Consider the following 17911-nt stretch of genomic DNA (forward strand, 5'->3'; position numbering starts at 1 on the left):
TGCTGCAGTACCGCAGATCACCAGCAGGTGGTGCTGTGGCTTCTGCTCTTGCTGGGGGGGGCGTTGGGAAGAGAAGAAAATCTCCCCTTGGAGCCCCCCCCGCTCCCGTGTTTCTGTTGCTGCTGTGGCCGGTCCCACCCTGGTCCAACCCTTCCAAGCAGGCAATTGCTTGCAGGAGCCTTGTCCTTTCCCCTACCGAGGGTAAGTTACTCCTGCCTCAGCACCCTCACAGGGAAGAGCTTCTGCCCAAGAGCTCATCTCAGTCCCCCCTCTGGCACTTCAAGCCATTCCCCCTTGGCCTGTCCCTTCACGTCACTTGGTTTGTCATGTAACATTTTGAAAACAAGGTCTGTGTTTAACAGTAAGGCGTGTTTTGTGTTTAACGTTTCCTCCTGCAGGCTCAGAAGAGAAATTAAACAGATCAGAGGAATCCATCCCATTTTCAGTGTCCTTTTTATGGGAATAAAGAAAGGAAGACAGATGGGGGTTGGAACTATGTGATCTGAGGGTCCTTTCCACGCCTAACTGTGGTTCTATGGTGGTCCTGGGTGGTGTCCCGAGAGGAGAGGCACCGAAGGGCTTTCCCAGCTCTGCTGGAGCCCTTGGACGTGTGCCTGGAGAAGCTCAGCGTGACTCTGCCTCAGTTCCTCACCCCCAGGACATGGCTCATCCTGTCGCTGTGTTTCAGAGGCGTCTTGTGCAGAAATACCCATCGGTGGCTCCAAGGTGCTCGGTTGCTATGGAGATGGGGATCCAGAGAAATCCGGGCACTGGCAGAGCCTCGCTGGAGACTGGGAGCTGCTGGGAGCTCCTCTGCGCCGCGCTGTCCTGCCTCGGAGGGACAGCATCCAGCGGCTGGAGCCGGCTGCAGAGCAAGGCCCAAGGGCCCCCACACGTGTCCCCAGTCCCTGTTGCTGGTGGCCCAGAGCTCCTTGGATTCTGGGCTGAAAGCACGAGGTATCCTTTGGGTGTTCTCTTTCTTACAGCACTGAGACCCTGTGGAATATGGTGCAGTCAGAGCTCTGTGAATACCCCTGTTCAGAAAGAGATGTGGCAGCCAAGTTAAATTGCAGTAAGAACATCCTCATAGAGTCCTGGAATGGTTTGGGTTGGAAGGGACCTTAAAGCTGATCCAGATCCAACCCCCTGCCACGGGCAGGGACGCCTTCCACTAGAGCAGGTTGCTCCAAGCCCCTGTGTCCAACCTGGCCTTGAACACTGCCAGGGATGGGGCAGCCACAGCTTCTCTGGGCACCCTGTGCCAGCGCCTCAGCACCCTCACAGGGAAGAGCTTCTGCCTCAGAGCTCATCTCAATCTCCCCTCTGGCAGGTTAAAGCCATTCCCCTTGTCCTGTCCTTACAGGCCCTTGTCCAAAGCCCTTGCTGTCGTAAGGTGGAACATTTAAGACAGTCATTTGGCTTCTTCAGATGAAGAGGGCACCAAATGGGCATGAACCTGTTAAATTCACTCTGGTTCCTGTTGCCTGCAGTGCTGCTGCAGCCGAGGCAGTTTTGGGGTGAGGGAAGGAAAAGATTGTCCAGGTTGAGACCAGAAGAAGGTGAAGGGGTGACCATGTCCCTCCTAGTCCTCAGTGCAAACCAGCACCAAGATGAGGGTCATGATATCGGGGAGATAGCAGTGATGGGGTGAAATTCAACCTGGCAATGGTTAAGGTGATGGTAACTTAACCACTTGGTAACTAAACCCAACAGTTTCTTCTCCAGTCTGTGAAGAATCTCAGCCGTGCTGGTGAGTCACAGGAAGGTTTGAGCAGGAGCTGGAGATAAATGAGATCCTAGAACACACCAAGAATGTGCATTGCCCAGCAGGATGGGGAATGTCTAGTTTGTAACACAAGGCTTTGGGAGACTTGCCTGGAGCACCCTGTGCCTGTGTTTGGGGCAGGATCTGAGCCAGGAAGATGGGCAGGGAAGAGGATGAGGTTTATTCCGAGAGCTTTTCTTACTGAAGAAGACAAAAGGGCTGTTTGCTTGGTCTGGCAAAGACGGAGGCCTGAGAGCAGGCAGGAGGCATGAGGAGGAGGAGAAAGGGTGAAGCTGGCAGTGCAACAGAGAGGTGCAAAATGCTGCACGTGGAGTAAAGCTGCCCTGAAGCTTGGAGAGAGGAGCCCAGCAGCCTCCGTCCCTCTGGGAGCACTTTTAGGTGCTCTAAGCTGCTGTATGGGTTAGGCTGATGGAAAGTAGGTGCCTCCAAGCAAAGCCCAGGCTTAGGGCACTGCCTGAACCAGGAGCAGGAGGGATGGCTCTGGGGCTTGGGAGGGGAAATGGGGGTGCTGGGAGGAAGAGCAGCAGCACTGCTCCAGAGGAGAGGGCATCGGCAGGAGCCCTGCTAAAGGGACCCAGGGACGCGCTGGGGTCAGGCTCGGCAGAGGGAGGAGCCCCCCAACCTCTCTAGCAGCGCCCCAGCAGGGATGGCCCCATGGCAGGGATCGGCCTCCCCCCAGCCCCAGCCTGCCAGCTTGTGCATTTTTGCCTGTTTTCTCACTAGGTTGGCCTATTGCCTTTAAAAGGCTAAATGCTCCGGACTAAATTTGGTCATGCAGCTCTGCCTGGTTCCCTGGAATGTCCTCGGGTTTCAGGCTCCTCTGATAGCACCATTCCCCGCCTCCCACCGGGCTCCATTGGCTTCCCCGCTCCCAAATCGCCGCTGGATCCTGTTATTGGCCATCTCTTGGACCGAGGGGTGTCCCCTCTTTCTAACCACTAGATCCCGGGGCTGCAGCCATTGAGGCTTGCTGGGATTTAACACTTCAGCACCTGCTGCTGCTGGGGAAGCAGTTGGAGCTTCGGCTTCTGGTTTTTCTCCTGCCTTGGGTCCCACACAACCGCCACCGTGTCTCGCCAGCGAGCCAAGATGTCCAAAGTGGCCAAATACCGGCGACAAGTCAGCGAAGATCCTGACATCGACAGTTTGTTGTCGACTCTGTCGCCAGAGGAGATGGAAGAGCTGGAAAAGGAGCTGGATGTGGTGGATGCCGATGGCAGCATCCCTCTGGAGCTCAGGCAGGAAAACCAAACGGAGAACAGCCCGCAAAACTGCGCCACGACGCTCAACCACTGCGGGAAGGAGAGCAGGAAACGCCTTCAGAGGGAGCAGTCAATAGATGTAAGTTGCATCTCACCACGCTGAGCTGTCGGGGGGGGAAATGCAGGGGGGAAATACCTGTGAGCTGCACTGGGGGGGTGCAGGGATGAGGTGGCAAACGGGAATGCTGAGGAAGGCGAGCGGCGCTTGCTAAGGACAGCGATTGTGGTGTAGGGACCGGAGGAGCGAGGCAGGGACCTGCTCCGGGCACTCCGGGAGGGAACAGGGTGTTCCATGAGGTCCCGGGGTTACAGAGCCCAGAGCTCTGCTGGTTTGCCACTTTGGAGCTGGGGGAAATCACCCCAAGAACCAGGTTTTGCCCCAAGCCACTTGTTTCATGCTCATTGTTCAGTTCAACTTCATGCTTTGCTTCTCCTTTGGGTACATTTAGCTCCTTATCTGCACCTGCAGCAGCCTCCTTGGAGCTAGAAAGCTTCGTGCCAGCCCTTCTCCCTGTGCCTTGCCTTAGTGGGAGCCGATCCTGTTCCTCTCTAACACTCGGTAACCTCTGCACTAAGAATATTTGGAATGTGCTTCGTGCATGGGAGGCCGGGAAGCATTTGCTTTCCCTGGGTTTTCACAGCAGGCTGAGCCAGGAGGTGACAGAAGGAGAATCTGCAGCCTTTATCTGTGTATTCACAGGCAGGTTTCGTGTCGCAGCCTCAGGTGAGACTGGACAAGGCTGAGGGGTGCCAGCAGCAGCAGCAGAGCAGAGGGTTATGTGGATGCTTCAGTTAACAGACTGCTCTGGCTCCAATTCCTGACCTATTCCAGGTCTCCCAGCAGTAGCCTGGATCTTCCAGCTGAGCAATCGAGGGAGTACGTGGAAATAGCTCTTTCTGGATGTTTATAGAGTTTATTATAGGAGGGTCTTCTCCTGCCCTGAATCTGAGAGAGCTGTAGGAGGAATAAATGTAGGTTTCTTTTGGAGGCCTGAACAGGGGGTTAAAGAGATCCCCCCACCCCTCCCCAGGCTTCTCGTGCAGCCCCAGAGCTTTCCTCTGGCTGTGAGGATGAGGCACTCGCAGCCTTCACCTTCTCTTTGTGGCCATGGGATCACCGGGGTGCAATTTCCTATCTGGGGGCTGGTGGAAAACTTCTGCATGGTGGGGAATTGCGGACAAATGGGCCTGGAAAGGGAGATGCTGTCATGTGGGACCAGTTCCCTCAGTGGTGCTGCAGGGCTTTGCACTGGTTTGCAGGGGATCCTGGCTTGCAGGCACTGGAACAGCTGCTTGCTCAGGCAGAGGGAATCTTAGTTCAGCATCAGAAGTGATGCTGGTTTGTTCTTAACCATGGGAAGTTGAGGAGTCAACTGGGAATTGGGATAGGGAATTGTCCATGATGAGGAGGAAGGGAGGAAATGTGTGCGTTGCATTGCAGTGACTGGGTATGGCAGAACCAACTTGCTTCTGTTGCAATCCCTGGAGGCCAAGAGCAAAATCTCCTCCACCTCTTCCTCCTTGGAATTGTTAGGAGCTGGGATTAGCACCTAGAAAATGCCAGGTCAGCCCATGGACCTTTGCTCCACCATGGGGCACAAGGATGGATGGGATGGGTTGGGATGGGCTGGGTGGGATGGGATCACTGGGCCACAGAAACCAGCCCAGGAAGCTGCTGGTTCCCTCCATGCCAAGAAGCCTCAGGCTGGGTTTTGCTGCAGGATGGATGAGAACACGGAGCCATCCGGAGCATCCCCGAGCTCTCACCCGGCTGCTCACAGCACTGAGGCCTCTGATGGAGCTGTGGCTGCCCCATCCCTGGCAGTGTTCAAGGCCAGGTTGGACACAGGGGCTTGGAGCAACCTGCTCTAGTGGAAGGTGTCCCTGCCCGGGGCAGGGGGTTGGAACTGGAGGAGCTTTAAGGTCCAACCCAAACCAGTCCATGATTCTATGAAATGCATTGAGCAAAACCTTTGCAAGCAAGAAGCAGACATGTGAGCATGGGAGGGAAGGGCAGGACGAGGGCAGGGAAGGAATGGGATGTCATTCCATCCCTCCGAACATCTGGAAGATGTTATCCTGTGTCTGGGATGTCTCTTCAGCAGGGAGGGACAGGAGGTTAGATTCTTGTCCTTGAACTACAGCGTGTTTAGGTGCATCGCTGCCTTCACGTGGGCACTGAGGCTGGAAAGTATTCCAGAGCTCCTGCTGGCCCAAGCTGCTGCGCTCCTGCTCCCCACTCCTCCTCCTCCCTCCTGTTCCTCCATCCCTCCTTGCCCCTCTCTGTGCTGGTGGAACGGTGTCTGTCGTGCAGGAATTTCTCCAGAGGAAGGTATTTGAAAGGGAAGAGTTGAGTTTCTGCCCATCTCAGAGTTCTCGCAGCCGTGGCTCGGGTCCTGGCCCGGCTCCCGGCACCCTCATTCCCTTCTAACTATTGGGAAGAGTGGGTATATTTAGAAATCTTCTGACTGTAGAATAACACATCTTCTTAGTGCTGAAAAGGGCAAAGTTGGGTAACTAGGAAGCAGTTTATAAACAGCCCAAAACAGACGTGAGCTTTGCCCTCCCGCTCCGTGCAGCCGAAGTCACGTCTCGGCGATGCACTCACGAATTCATCTGCATCTAGCAGTGCTGCTGAGCGAAAGCATAACCCAGGCTCCGTGTCCCCAGCAGCAGGGCCTGGGACAGGGCCTCCCTCCATGTGCCCAACAAGGCCTTCTTGGAGGTCCATGTATCCCAGGAGCCAGAGTTAAACCAATGTTCACAAGTAAATAAATGGAGAGATGTCCCCAGCAGCAGAGGGACGTGGAGCTGCTGGAGCGAGGCCAGAGGAGGCCCCGGAGCTGCTGCGAGGGCTGGAGCAGCTCTGCTCTGGAGCCAGGCTCAGGGAGCTGGGCTTGTGTCTCCTCCTCCAGCACCACCGGCTTCCCTGGAAATGGATGGAGCCTCCTTCCCTCCACTTCACCTGCAAGGAGAGGACACCAGGATGTCCTGGTCCCATCGTTGTCCCCAGTCCTGCCTCCCCACAGGGCTGCACTGATTTCGTGCTGCTTCAAGGATAGCTGGGAAAATGCAGGGAAATTGCATGTGGGGGCATCATCCTGCTGATGGAGGGGATTCATGCCAGGGCCACACAACCACTTCTTTTAGCAAGGTGCTTGCACATGTGGTGGATGTGTCTTTCCATGAGAGCCTTGGGAAAGCTCTGAATAGGAGCCATTGGATGCACAGTCCACATGGGCCCTGTATTTGTACCTCCTGAAGGCTGAACATCCTTCCCAGGGCAGAAGTTGAGGTGACTCAGGCAAGTGTCTTCCAACACCCTTCCCCTTCTTCTTGGATGTCCCTCTGCCCCCAGCACCAGGTCCGTGTACCATTATCCCTGCAGGCTGCTTTGCCCAGCCCAGAGCTCCTGGGGCTGTCCCTGGGGTCTTTGGTGTTGATGGATGCAGCTGGGTGGTGGGACAGCGTTCCCCATGGCCAGGCTTTGATGCCAAGGGAAAAGCAGTGACCTTGGAGGGAGTTTACTAAATCCAAATGGGTCGTGCCTGAAGGATGCTGGTGCCAGAGGACAGCAGATGAGGATTACAGAACTCCTTGGGAAGGTCTTGGAAGTCCTGCCTTCCTTTCTCACTTAGTGGGTGGTGTGGGATCGGCTCAGGACTTGGATCCAAGGCAGAAGCTCTTCCCCGTGAGGGTGCTGAGGTGCTGGCACAGGGTGCCCAGAGAAGCTGTGGCTGCCCCATCCCTGGCAGTGTTCAAGGCCAGGTTGGACACAGGGGCTTGGAGCAACCTGCTCTAGTGGAAGGTGTCCCTGCCCAGGGCAGGGGTTGGAGCTTTAAGGTCCCTTCAACCCAAACCATTCCATGGTTCTATGACCAGTGGAGCTCCCTCCCAGCGAGCCCTTCACCACCATGGAAAACCGAGTTAGTGTTTAAATGCCTTGTTAATGCTCAGAACTTGTCATCTTTTGATGAACGTATCTGGAGGACAACCAAGCTCCACACTGAAATAGCTGGTACCGGCTGGAGGGGAATGGCAAACAGGGCAAGAAGTGCTTGTATCATGCTTTAAGCATCTTACCAGGCGGTGACTAACCCGTGTGTGTTTAAACTCCGCTCTTCTGTTTATCAGCCACTTCTGTCGGGATGCCAAGACTGCTCCTGCCCTCTTCCAAGAGGCTTCTGCAATTCCCAGCTCTTGCTTCTCTTTTAGCCATGTCCTGGCAGGTCTCCAGCACTCCGGCTGCCTTTCCCTCCTCAGAACATGTTGTTGCTGTGCCCAGCTCCTGGCCTCCACAAGGGGTGTAAGGGGTGGGTGGTGCTGGGGCATCCTTCCTCCCGCTGTTTCTCCAGCAGCTCCCGGCTCATGCCAGTGTGGGCAGGGAATGAAGGTGTGGGTGCTCCCACCGACACACGGAGCGGGAATGGAGCTGGTGGCAGGCGATGGCCAGGGATCATGGAACCACAGGGTGCTTCGGGTTGGAAGGGGCCTTAAAGCTCATCCAGTTCCAAACACCTTCCACCAGAGCAGGTTACGCCAAGCACCATCCAACCTGGCAAGCGAGGTGGCAACACAGCCAGGGCTGAGCTGCATTCCTGGAGGAACCTTGCGGCCAGGTCATTGGGAAACGGTGGCGGGAAGCTTGTTTTGCTGTGAGCGGGGCGAGCGGCAGCACAAAGTGTTCCCAGCGCCTCGCAGGTCACGTTGAAGGCACGTGCTGTGCCTGGGACATGCATGGTCCATCTAAGGGCACAGGCAGGGAAAAAAGCTCCCTTTGGAGTCAGCCTGCAAGAAAAAAGCCAAGAGGAAAAAGCTGAGTTGTGTATTTCCATCAGCCACAACTGGGATGCAGCTACATCCATGGCAATGCCTGGAGTGTTCAGCTTATATGGGTCGAGCTGCCCAGGAGGTTGCTTATCTGCTTATGTGGAGCTGATTAATAGATACAGAGAGGAGGAGAAGAGCTGCATCCTGTAGATAATTGCTTGCCTTCGCAGCGGCAGGACATCATCTGTGTGCTAAAACAGCGCTGGTGAGTCAGCTCCCAGCGGGACGCTGGGATTAACTGGTCATGTCACTCAAGTAACTTCGCCATGTGGGAATCGCAGTGGGATGGAGCGAGAGGATCTCGCTCTGCAGGGGAGGAGGTGTCAGGGTGCTTGTTGTGAAGTCGTGCCATGGATAGTGGCAACAGCGATGGGCCACCCACACCACGAAGTGACCTGAGTGCTGCTCAGACCTTCCCTCTGCCCACAGCATGGAGCAAACAAGGTTGAAAACAGGCAGGAACAAGCTGCAGAGGTGCAGCAGGAGACGTGACAGCCCAGATCACAGGGGTCTTCTGGTGCCTGCAGCCTGGTGTTGGGTTGAGTAACACAAGGCTGTGACACCAGAGGGACGTGGAGCTGTTGGTGCAAGTCCAGAGGAGGCCCGGGAGCTGCTGCAAGGGCTGGAGCAGCTCTGCTCTGGAGCCAGGCTGAGAGAGCTGGGCTGGGGCAGCCTGGAGAAGAGAAGGCTCCTGAAGGGGAGACCTTAGAGCAGCTCCAGTGCCTAAAGGGGCTCCAGGAAACCTGGAGAGGGGCTTTGGGCAAGGGCCTGTAGGGACAGGCCAAGGGGAATGGCTTTAACCTGCCAGAGGGGAGACTGAGATGAGCTCTGAGGCAGAAGCTCTTCCCTGTGAGGGTGCTGAGGCGCTGGCACAGGGTGCCCAGAGAAGCTGTGGCTGCCCCATCCCTGGCAGTGTTCAAGGCCAGGTTGGACACAGGGGCTTGGAGCAACCCGCTCTAGTGGAAGGTGTCCCTGCCCGTGGCAGGGGGTTGGAGCTGGATGAGCCTTAAGCTCCCTTCAACCCAAACCATTCCATGATTCTATGATATTTGGGTCTGGATGTTCACTGAGGGCTCGGTGCGGTTCTGCCTCCTTACAGGGACCCAGCACCCGCAGAGCCACGTGAGCTGCCCGCAGCAGAGGGAGCTGCACTCTGCTTCCTTTCAGGGAAGATCTCGTTTCTGAGCAGCAGAGATGGGGACTCCTGGCATGTTCTGCTTTATCTCATCACATGCTGGGTTCTGGGCCACGGCTCCCACGTGCTGCAGGAGCCCCAGAGCCGGTGCTCCTGCTGCTCAGGACCAGCAAACCAGCGCCCTGATTTGGGCAGTCCCTGGGCTTGGGGCTCACCTCAGCTGCAGCAAGACCTTGATTCATCTTCCCACACCAGGTCCCCATGGTCACCAGTGATGCCATGGGGTGTCTGTGGTGGTCCCATGGGCTGGGCAATGGGACCCATGGGAGATTTGCACTAGCAAAAGGCCTGGAGCTGCTTTGCATGTAGTCTCAGGAGGCTGGGAGCTCACGTCCTGCTTCTCCAGCATCCAGCCCCCGTGATGCAGAGGATGGGAGGCAGGATTTAAGACTCACTGGGGATGAAGCACAGTTCTTCTGCTCCTAAAAATCTGCGGAATGCTCTTCATGGGCCGCCCACAGGAGATGCGCTGGGCACAACTCCAGCCTGGAGGTGGCTGTGGGGTGAATCACCCTTCGCAACCTCTGCTGAAGAGGAGGAGATCCGAGACAAGGTCTCATCCTGGGAATATCCAGGTCAGCCACGGCAGGGCCAGGAGAAGGGGCTGGGAATGCAATGGATAGAAGAGAAAAGCCCCGTCTTCTAAACCCAGGTTTTGTTAGAGAAGCAAAAGTGTCCATGTGCAGCATATCCAGCAGCTTTATGGGCTGTCTGGAAAAGGGCTGCATGTCCCTGTGGAAGGGCTGGAGCTCTTCTAGGCAAGGAAACCCACTTGAAACGTTTGGTCTCAGCCTTAATTCAGCAAAGCAAGACACAGGTGAGGGCCAGGAGTTGGCCAGGCCCTGGAGGACCACTCCGCATCGCTGGAGGAGCTTGTTTTCCAAAACCCTGGCCTGGGAAGTGCCAAGAGCCTGGGATATTTGGGCTCAGAAAGGTCTGAGCAGAGGGAAGGGGAATTCCTGAGTTCCTCGTTAAAACAGCAGGGGAAGAGCTGAGGCAGGACAGGGCGAGAAGCTGTTTACATCCCTCTGGGCTTCGGCACATAGAGCGTGGCCAGGGGGTCATGGGAGGTCTGCACGTCCCAGTGATGGAAGCCAAGAGCCTTCCACCCTTTGCTTCGTGCCAACAGAATCCAAACGTGCCAAGAGAGAAGCTCTTCGCTGCCTGGGAATGGTCGCACCATGGAGCCCGTGGAGCACGGGGGGGTGGGCAGGGGTGCAAGCAGGGTGCCTCAGGGCAAGCGGGGCCAGCAGAAGCCTCTGGTGGTCTCTAAACCCAGGTTTAAGGGCTCTCAGGACACAGCGGTTTTGCCAGGAATGTCCTTGGCTCTGAGTTGTCCCTGAGTTGCCCAAAACTGGCCAAGGAATGGGCGGAAGGAGCAGCTTGGCTCCAGCAGCCCTCTCCCAGGGTACTGGCAACAGGTACCCAAACATCCCTGTCCCTTCTCCATACAGTGGGACATCCCCAGGGGACTTCCCTGGCCCTGGGAGCTCTCACACGGCTTGTGCCCAACCTCTGCCGAGGGGTAGTGGGATGCTGGTGCCTCGCTCGGTCTCCGGTTGGGAGCTGGGGGAGCTGGGCAGCTTGGAGGGGACACGGGGGCCCCTTTAGAGCCCACAGAACTATGCAGGTGTCTGCAGAGGATGATGCACATCCCACAGTTGGAGCTGTGGGTTCGATCTCAGAGTCTCATGGTGGCTCTGGAGACCTTTGTAGGACGTGCAGGACACACTGAGCCCCGTCGGGCAGTGACAGCAGCTTGGCTTGTAGTTAGGGATCCATACGTGTGCCTAAACCCCCTACTTCAAGTAACCAAACCCAGCTTCCTCCCCTTGCCAGGCTGGTCTGGGAGGCAGGTTCTGCTGTCTCTCTGTCTCTCACAGGTCCCCCCTTGTCCCCGGGGCTCTCCCACCTCCAAAAGCCCCTCCGTTACTCAGGATATGAGTGGGACCAGTGGAGCTTTGCTGGTGGGTACCCATTGCCTAAGCCAGGCCCTGCCAAGAGATGAACTGGAAAACATCCTGTTGGCTGCAGGAGGACTTTATTGTCCCAGCAGAGGCTGAGAGGAAAGGACAGTGTCTTGGCCTGGACTTTATCCTACAGCTCTGGAGGGATTCTGGTTGCTTTGCAAAGGGAATGGCTCTGGGTGAAGAGTCTCTGCTGGTGGCAAACCCATGTGCCAGAATGGCTCTGATGGTGGAGATGCTGGAGAGGAGAGAGGCAGGAGGAGGCTCATGGGCTCCGCTGGGCTCCAGTGCACATTGAAATCATTCCTGGATTGAGTAAGTTCGGGCTTTAACCTGCCCAAGTGGAGGTTGAGCTGAGCTCTGGGGCAGAAGCTCTTCCCTGTGAGGGTGCTGAGGCGCTGGCACAGGGTGCCCAGAGAAGCTGTGGCTGCCCCATCCCTGGCAGTGTTCAAGGCCAGGTTGGACACAGGGGCTTGGAGCAACCTGCTCTAGTGGAAGGTGTCCCTGCCCGTGGCAGGGGTTGGAACTGGGGGAGCTTTAAGGTCCTTTCCAACCCAATTCCATGGTTCCTGTCAGCTGGGGGGTGACAGGCAGCACGTGCTCCCCGGGGCTCCCATCCTCACATCTTGTTCTTTAGCTGGGCTGAGCACGAGGCCGGTGTGGTGGGTCAGTGTGTCCAGGCTGGTCATCTGGGCCGTGAGGGACAATTCCCAGGACATAGCTCTGAAAATAGCTGGTGAAGGCTGCCCCTTCCCGAGGCAAAACGCTGCCTGTACAAATGCATCTCCGTATGTCCCCTCTGCCAGGCACCGATGTGACAGCAGCAGCCAGGCCACGGCGTGCCCCTTCCCTCCAGCTTGGGTGCAGGTCCCGCATCCTTCCCTCTCCTCTCCAACGTGTTCCCTTTTCGCTTGGAACCTGTGTGTGAGCACACAGGGTGACCTGCTCTCAGTCACTGCGCTGAGCAGCCAGATCCATCCCTCCCCCCTCAACAGCTCTTTTCTACCCCAAAATGAGCTTGTGGAGCTCTCGGAGCGAGAACCTCTCTCCCACCATCGCATCCCCACCACCCACAGCAGATCGCAGCATCCCCTCTGCTCCGCTCCGCTCCCACCCATCCGCGCCTGCTCCATCTCCTGCCCCATCCCTTGCTCAGCGTCGGGAGCTCGGATTCCAGGCAAGAAGTTCCCAGTCTCCTTTGCCTTTTAAGGAAGCATCGGAGTGGGTTTGAGGGTTACAAATGCTAACAAGCGATGGCAACGCTCATTTTAGGCTATTTAGAGGAAGAGGGAAGGCATTTGAGTCCATCAAAACACGGGTGATTAATCAGGCAGGGCCCAGGCTGTTTGCATTAGGCTTATTTTTAAAGGTCTGACACGCTGTGTAAAAATATTCCCTAATAACTGTGCTGGCAGCAGAGGGAATGGCACGGCAAGGGGGGGACGTATCCAAGGTAAATATGCCGGCAGAGCTCCGGATGGCAATGGAGAGGCTGCAGGGCTGGTGTCTGCGGAGGGAGAAGGGGGCTGTGGGGCCAGCCAGAGCTTCAAGAGCCAGGGGAGATGCGTCCCTCCCTGCCCTCCTGCATCCTCTTGCTGCGCAGCTCCTCGGCCGAGCTGCAGGAGCTGGAGCCATGTGCGTCATTCCCAGCCCCGGGTGGGGGCTCCTGCACCACCACCACCATCCCCACCATCGTACTGGTCCTGCGGTGGAGCTGCGGTGGGACACAGCAGGTGTGCAAAGGCAGGAGGGGATGCAGGCGCGTTCCCCTCTGGGCACACGCATGGCCCCACACATGTGGTCCCCTCTTTGATGGGATCCTTCCAGCGCATCCCAAATTTCCTGGATGCACGTGATCCCGCCCGCACTGCCCGGGGTGGCACTAATGCCCATGGCACATCCATTGCCTTCCCTTTTTCCTCTGCCCAGGGCACAGCCAGCTCCTCTTCCCCAAGTCCTTTTCCATGTCCCATTCCCTGGCTCCAGTCCCCTCCTTCCCCAGACCTGCCCCACACCGCAGCACCTCAAATGTGGCAACACATCCATGGATGGAGCTTCAATGAGTCGAGCACTAAGGATGTGATCACACGACGTTCCCAGCAGCTTTGCTAAGCAGGGATCTGCTCTGCATCTGATTTTCCTCTACTTTCATCTTGTCTGGAGAAATCCGTTGCCTCCTCTGAGCATGGGAGATGTTGGAGGTCCTTCCCTCCAGGCTTTTAATCCCTTCGTTCAAGATCTGCTCATTCCTGGCCAAAGCCTCTGCTCTGCTTGGTCTTGGGTGGGCCCAGGGTGCTTAGGGGACACTGAGGGCTCCCGCTGTCCAGTTGTGGGTGCTCAGGCTGGGGAGGAGAAGGCTTTTAGGGGCAGTTGGTGGGGAGATGCTGCTGCTGGCTCTGGCTCGAGGCGTGCTCAGCCTGTGGGCACGAAAGGCTGAAGAGCCCTTGCGGGGGCAACTGTCTCTTCTTGCAGGAAGCTGCAGCGAGCCTCCAACCTGGGACATCCCAGGATGACGCTGGGACACCTGAGGGTGGTGAGGCTCCCAGAGAAGCTGTGGCTGCCCCATCCCTGGCAGTGTTCAAGGCCAGGTTGGACACAGGGGCTTGGAGCAACCTGCTCTGGTGGAAGGTGTCCCTGCGCGGGGCAGGGGTTGGAGGCTGGATGAGCTTCAAGGTCTCTTCCAACCCAAAGCATTCCTCAATTCCATGATTCTATGATCCTCAAAGACCTTCAAAAGGCACATCTGGGAGCCCCATCCCTGCTCCTTGGGGGCTGCAGCAGCGAGGGGCTGTGTGGACACAGACGGGCTCCGCAGGGTTCCGGCATCTCCCTTTGTGTCGCCTGTTTGGGCCTGTGCAGAGGAGCCAAGAAATCTCTTGACTAAATAAAGCGCTGAGCTCTGCCCTCCCGATGGCATCTGATTGTGCGCCAGGTACAAACAGTCCCGCTCACGCCAGGCCAGTTCTTTCCACAAGGAACAGTCCCTGAGGAGCAGCAGTGCCAGCACGGGCACCACCGGGACCCGGGCTGGGGGAGACACCGCGGCCAGGGCAGCCCCTGGAGGAGGAAGAGGAGGAGGAGGCCAGCCCTGCCTGCAGACCTCTCTGCACCCTGCTTTGGGGCTTCAAGGCACTGGGTGAAGCCAGTCCGAGCCCTGGGAGGGTGCAGGGAGCTGGAGAGGTGTCCCAGCTCCATCTCTCAGAGGCAGCTTTCTTCTTCCCTCCCCTGAAGTCCTAAAGTTCCCCCTAAAGGTGACATTTGCTCTGCCTTGGTGCTTCCTCCTCCTCCTGCAGCCAGCATCAGGTCACCAGCATCGCTGTGGTCAAAGCTGAGGACACCGAATGAACCCCTCAGCTGTAGATCTGAGCCTGGCCTAACCATGGGCACGTCACCCTCTGTTCATCTCCAGACATCGAGCATGCAGAGCCTCCCGAAGGGTCCTGGTTGTGAGTCTGTCCCCTGTCACAGCACAAACCTGGCACCGTGCTGCCCCATGGCACCTCCCTGCTGCTCCTGGGGACCCTTCATGATGCTCTCACCAGGTTTCTATCACTAATGCCTGGTTCAGAGCAGCTCAGCCCTCATAGGTGCAGTCTAAGACCTTCCCAAGACCGGCTGTCCTGCATCCTCCTGCACATACCCCTGGCTCCGGAGCTGCCCCGCGGGGACCTGTGGTTGCTCCTGTGGGACAGAGGCGCAGGGTTGGTGATGGTGAGCTTGGGGTGGTGAGTCCAGGGGTCAGAGGCGTCTGTCCCTGTAACACCTTTGTGGTTTTCTCTTCTTAGGAAACCAGATTGAGTGAGAAGAAAAAGGGAGCCAAGAATGAAGAAGAGAAGGGAAAGGAAACTCCTTCCAAAGACCTGGCCCGGAAACGAGACACAAAGGTGGGGAAAGACTCTAAAAAGGAAGAAAGTGTTCAAAAAACAGACCCCAAAGTTAAAGCTGAAGTGGAGACTAAGACCAAAGAGAGGAAGACTATCAACGATAAAGTCCAGGCCATGGAGAAAAAGATGGTGGGGAAGGACAAAAAGGAAGAAGAGAAGGGTTCAGTGTTGAAGAAGAACACGGGGAAAGACAAAAAGGAGGAAAAGAAAGGCTCAGCATTGAAGGAGGATGCGGGGAAGGATAAAAAGGAGGAAGAGAAGGGCTCAGCAGCAAAGAAGGAGAAGGACAAAAAGGAAGAAGAAAAGGCTTCAGCATCGAAGAGCACAGGGAAGGACAAAAAGGAGGAAGAGAAGAGTTCCGGATCAAAGAAACAGGCAGGGAAAGACATGGAAGGAGAAGATAAGAAAGAAACAGATAAAAAGGAAGAGGAAAAGAGTTCAGCCTTGAAAAAATCCAAGGAGGACGAGAAGGAGAAAGCGCAGCCGGAGGCAGGGAAGGCAGTGGAGGAGAAAGCAGCCAAGGCAGCGGCCGAGAGCAGCCCCCCCAAGCCCAGCCCCAACAGCTCCTCGGATCAGGGCAAGGATGATGAAGCCTCCAGCATTTTCGATGAGCTCATTGAGAAGGTGAAGAACAACGATGCTGAGGTCACCGAGGTGAACGTCAACAACTCGGACTGCATCAACAATGAGACCCTGGTGCGCTTCACCGAGGCGCTGGAGTTCAACACCGTGGTCAAGCTCTTCGCCTTGGCCAACACCCGCGCTGACGACCACGTGGCCTTCGCCATCGCCATCATGCTCAAGTCCAACAAGGTGTTGACCAGCATCAACCTGGACTCCAACCACATCACAGGCAAGGGCATCCTGGCCATTTTCCGGGCGCTGCTGCAGAACAACACGCTGACGGAGCTGCGCTTCCACAACCAGCGGCACATCTGTGGCGGGAAGACGGAGATGGAGATCGCCAAGCTCCTGAAGGAGAACACCACGCTCCTGAAGCTGGGCTACCACTTCGAGCTGGCCGGGCCACGCATGACAGTCACCAACCTGCTGAGCCGAAACATGGACAAACAGAGGCAGAAACGCCTCCAGGAGCAGAAATTAGCCCAGGAGCGGGGGGAGAAGAAAGACCTCCTGGAGGTGCCCAAGCCCGGGGCTCTGCCGAAGGGGTCCCCCAAGCCATCCCCACAGCCGTCCCCCAAGGCGTCCCCTAAAAGCTCTCCCAAGAAAGGGGGGGCACCCGCTGCGCCACCACCACCTCCTCCTCCGCTCGCCCCACCGCTGATCAATGAGAACCTGAGGAACTCGCTCTCACCGGCCACGCAGAGGAAGTTGGGAGACCGGGCGCTGCCGGTCCAGGAGAAGAACTCACGGGACCAGCTCCTGGCAGCCATCCGCTCCAGCAACCTCAAACAGCTCAGGAAGGCAAGTGCAGGGCCACGGGGGGGGCCACCTCTGGGGTCCATGGGCTGAGCTCTGGGGGCACTTGGGTGGTGGAGAGGTGAGGGATGTCCTTCTCCAGTGTGAGTATGGAGCGGGGCACCCGTGGTCCCAACCCGTGCACGGAGCACATGGCAGGGGTGGATCCATCCTTCTGCACCATCCCTTGCAGAGCAGATGGGGTCAGCAGGTCCATCCCTTGGCAGAGCATCCAACAGGAGCAGATCCATCCCTTGGCAGAGCATCCAGCAGGGTCAGGTCCATCCCTTGGCAGAGCCCCTGGGCTGGGGCAGATCCACCTCATTCCAGCAGTCAGGTTGGGCTCCAGGGTTTGGGACACACGGAAGAAGCCAGCTTTAACCTGGGGGATGGAAATCCAGGACCTCCCCGTGGAGACAAGGGTCCCCCAGCCATTCCAGCACCCTCTCCCAGTGCTCCCCCAGTAAAGGGGTGTCTTCTCCGGCAGGTGGAGGTGCCGAAGCTGCTGCAGTAGGGACGGGATGGCATTCCCCCCGCAGCCCGGCGTGCCCAGGACACTCGCCTTTCCCGGGACTGTTTCCACGACAAACCCTTTGGGACCCTGCAGTGACCAAGCCGAGGAGCAGCGTTCCCTCTGGGATGGACACGGAAGGGCCACCGCGGCCGATGGATGCGGCGCGGGAGGAAGACCTTCTATTTATTGTCCTTACGGTTGTGAAGCCTTCAAGCTCTTCCCTTTGCCAGCACCGTGTCCCGCTCCGTGCCGGGGACACAGGAGGGATCTGCAGAGCTGGTCCTGATGGGAAGCTCCTCTTGGAGCACACCAAAGGGGCTTGCCTGGAGTGCTCCAGCCTGGGCGAGTGGAGGTCCCCCCCAAGCCTTGCTTTAGGGAGGGGCAGGTGACAGCCAGACCATCATCATGACTTGTGTCCCCGTGGTGGCTCTGGATGGCCGGGAGGGTGACGGGGTGCAGACACCGTGGTGGGGTGCAGGAGCTGTGGTGGGGTGCTGGCTTGTGGGGTGCTGGATGGACCCCAGGAGGAATCAGGAGGTGGTGGTTCAGGTTTGAGGGGGGTTTCCCCTCTTCTTCACTATGAAGGAAGTTCACCCATGAGGGTGGTGGGACACTGCGATGGGTTGAGCGGAGAAGCTGTGGCTGCCCCGTCCCTGGCAGTGTCCACGGCCGGGTTGGACACAGGGGCTTGGAGCGGGAGGTGTCCCTGCCCCTGGGTTGGATCGAGATGGTCTTCAAGGTCCCTTCCACCCCAAACCATTCCATGAGTCCATGACTCCTGACCCACCTTCTCCACACCCCACCTGACCCACGGGACGCTGCTGGTCCCCAAAGCACCCCCCGAGGAAGGGCAGCTCCAGCTTGGGGGGGGGGGCAGTGGGTTTTGGGGTCCCGGCGTGAAGCTTCGCTGCGCTCTGTATCGCTGCGGCCACGGCACCGGCAATAAAGCTCACCCAACGCTACCCCCACCCTAGCACCCACAGCACCACCGGGGCACCCCCAAACACCCAGACACCCCACAGCGGGCCCCCCGGGACCACCCAAACTTGGGGTC

General features: G+C 57.6%; 1 protein-coding gene across 1 annotated transcript; it reads left to right on the forward strand.

Moving 5' to 3' along the window:
• The first annotated feature begins 19 nt into the window (after positions 1-19).
• LMOD1 (leiomodin 1) lies at positions 20-17819 on the forward strand. The gene is made up of 5 exons (XM_030473502.1): positions 20-201; positions 399-957; positions 2510-3127; positions 14826-16349; positions 16831-17819. The coding sequence occupies exons 3-5, from the start codon at positions 2876-2878 to the stop codon at positions 16855-16857; spliced, it is 1803 nt and encodes a 600-aa protein (XP_030329362.1). The 5' UTR covers positions 20-201; positions 399-957; positions 2510-2875; the 3' UTR covers positions 16858-17819.
• Positions 17820-17911: the final 92 nt, after the last annotated feature.

This window comes from Strigops habroptila, chromosome 18, assembly GCF_004027225.2.
Source record: "Strigops habroptila isolate Jane chromosome 18, bStrHab1.2.pri, whole genome shotgun sequence".
Classification (NCBI taxonomy): Eukaryota; Metazoa; Chordata; class Aves; order Psittaciformes; family Psittacidae; genus Strigops; species Strigops habroptila.

What these genes read in the sequence shown, in the direction of transcription:
- LMOD1 (XM_030473502.1), top strand. Translation starts at nt 2,876, where the DNA reads ATGTCCAAAGTGGCCAAATACCGGCGACAAGTCAGCGAAGATCCTGAC. An exon ending in AGAGGGAGCAGTCAATAGAT is followed by an intron (nt 3,128 to 14,825) that starts GTAAGTTGCATC and finishes TTCTCTTCTTAG; the next exon opens with GAAACCAGATTGAGTGAGAA. An exon ending in ACCTCAAACAGCTCAGGAAG is followed by an intron (nt 16,350 to 16,830) that starts GCAAGTGCAGGG and finishes CTTCTCCGGCAG; the next exon opens with GTGGAGGTGCCGAAGCTGCT.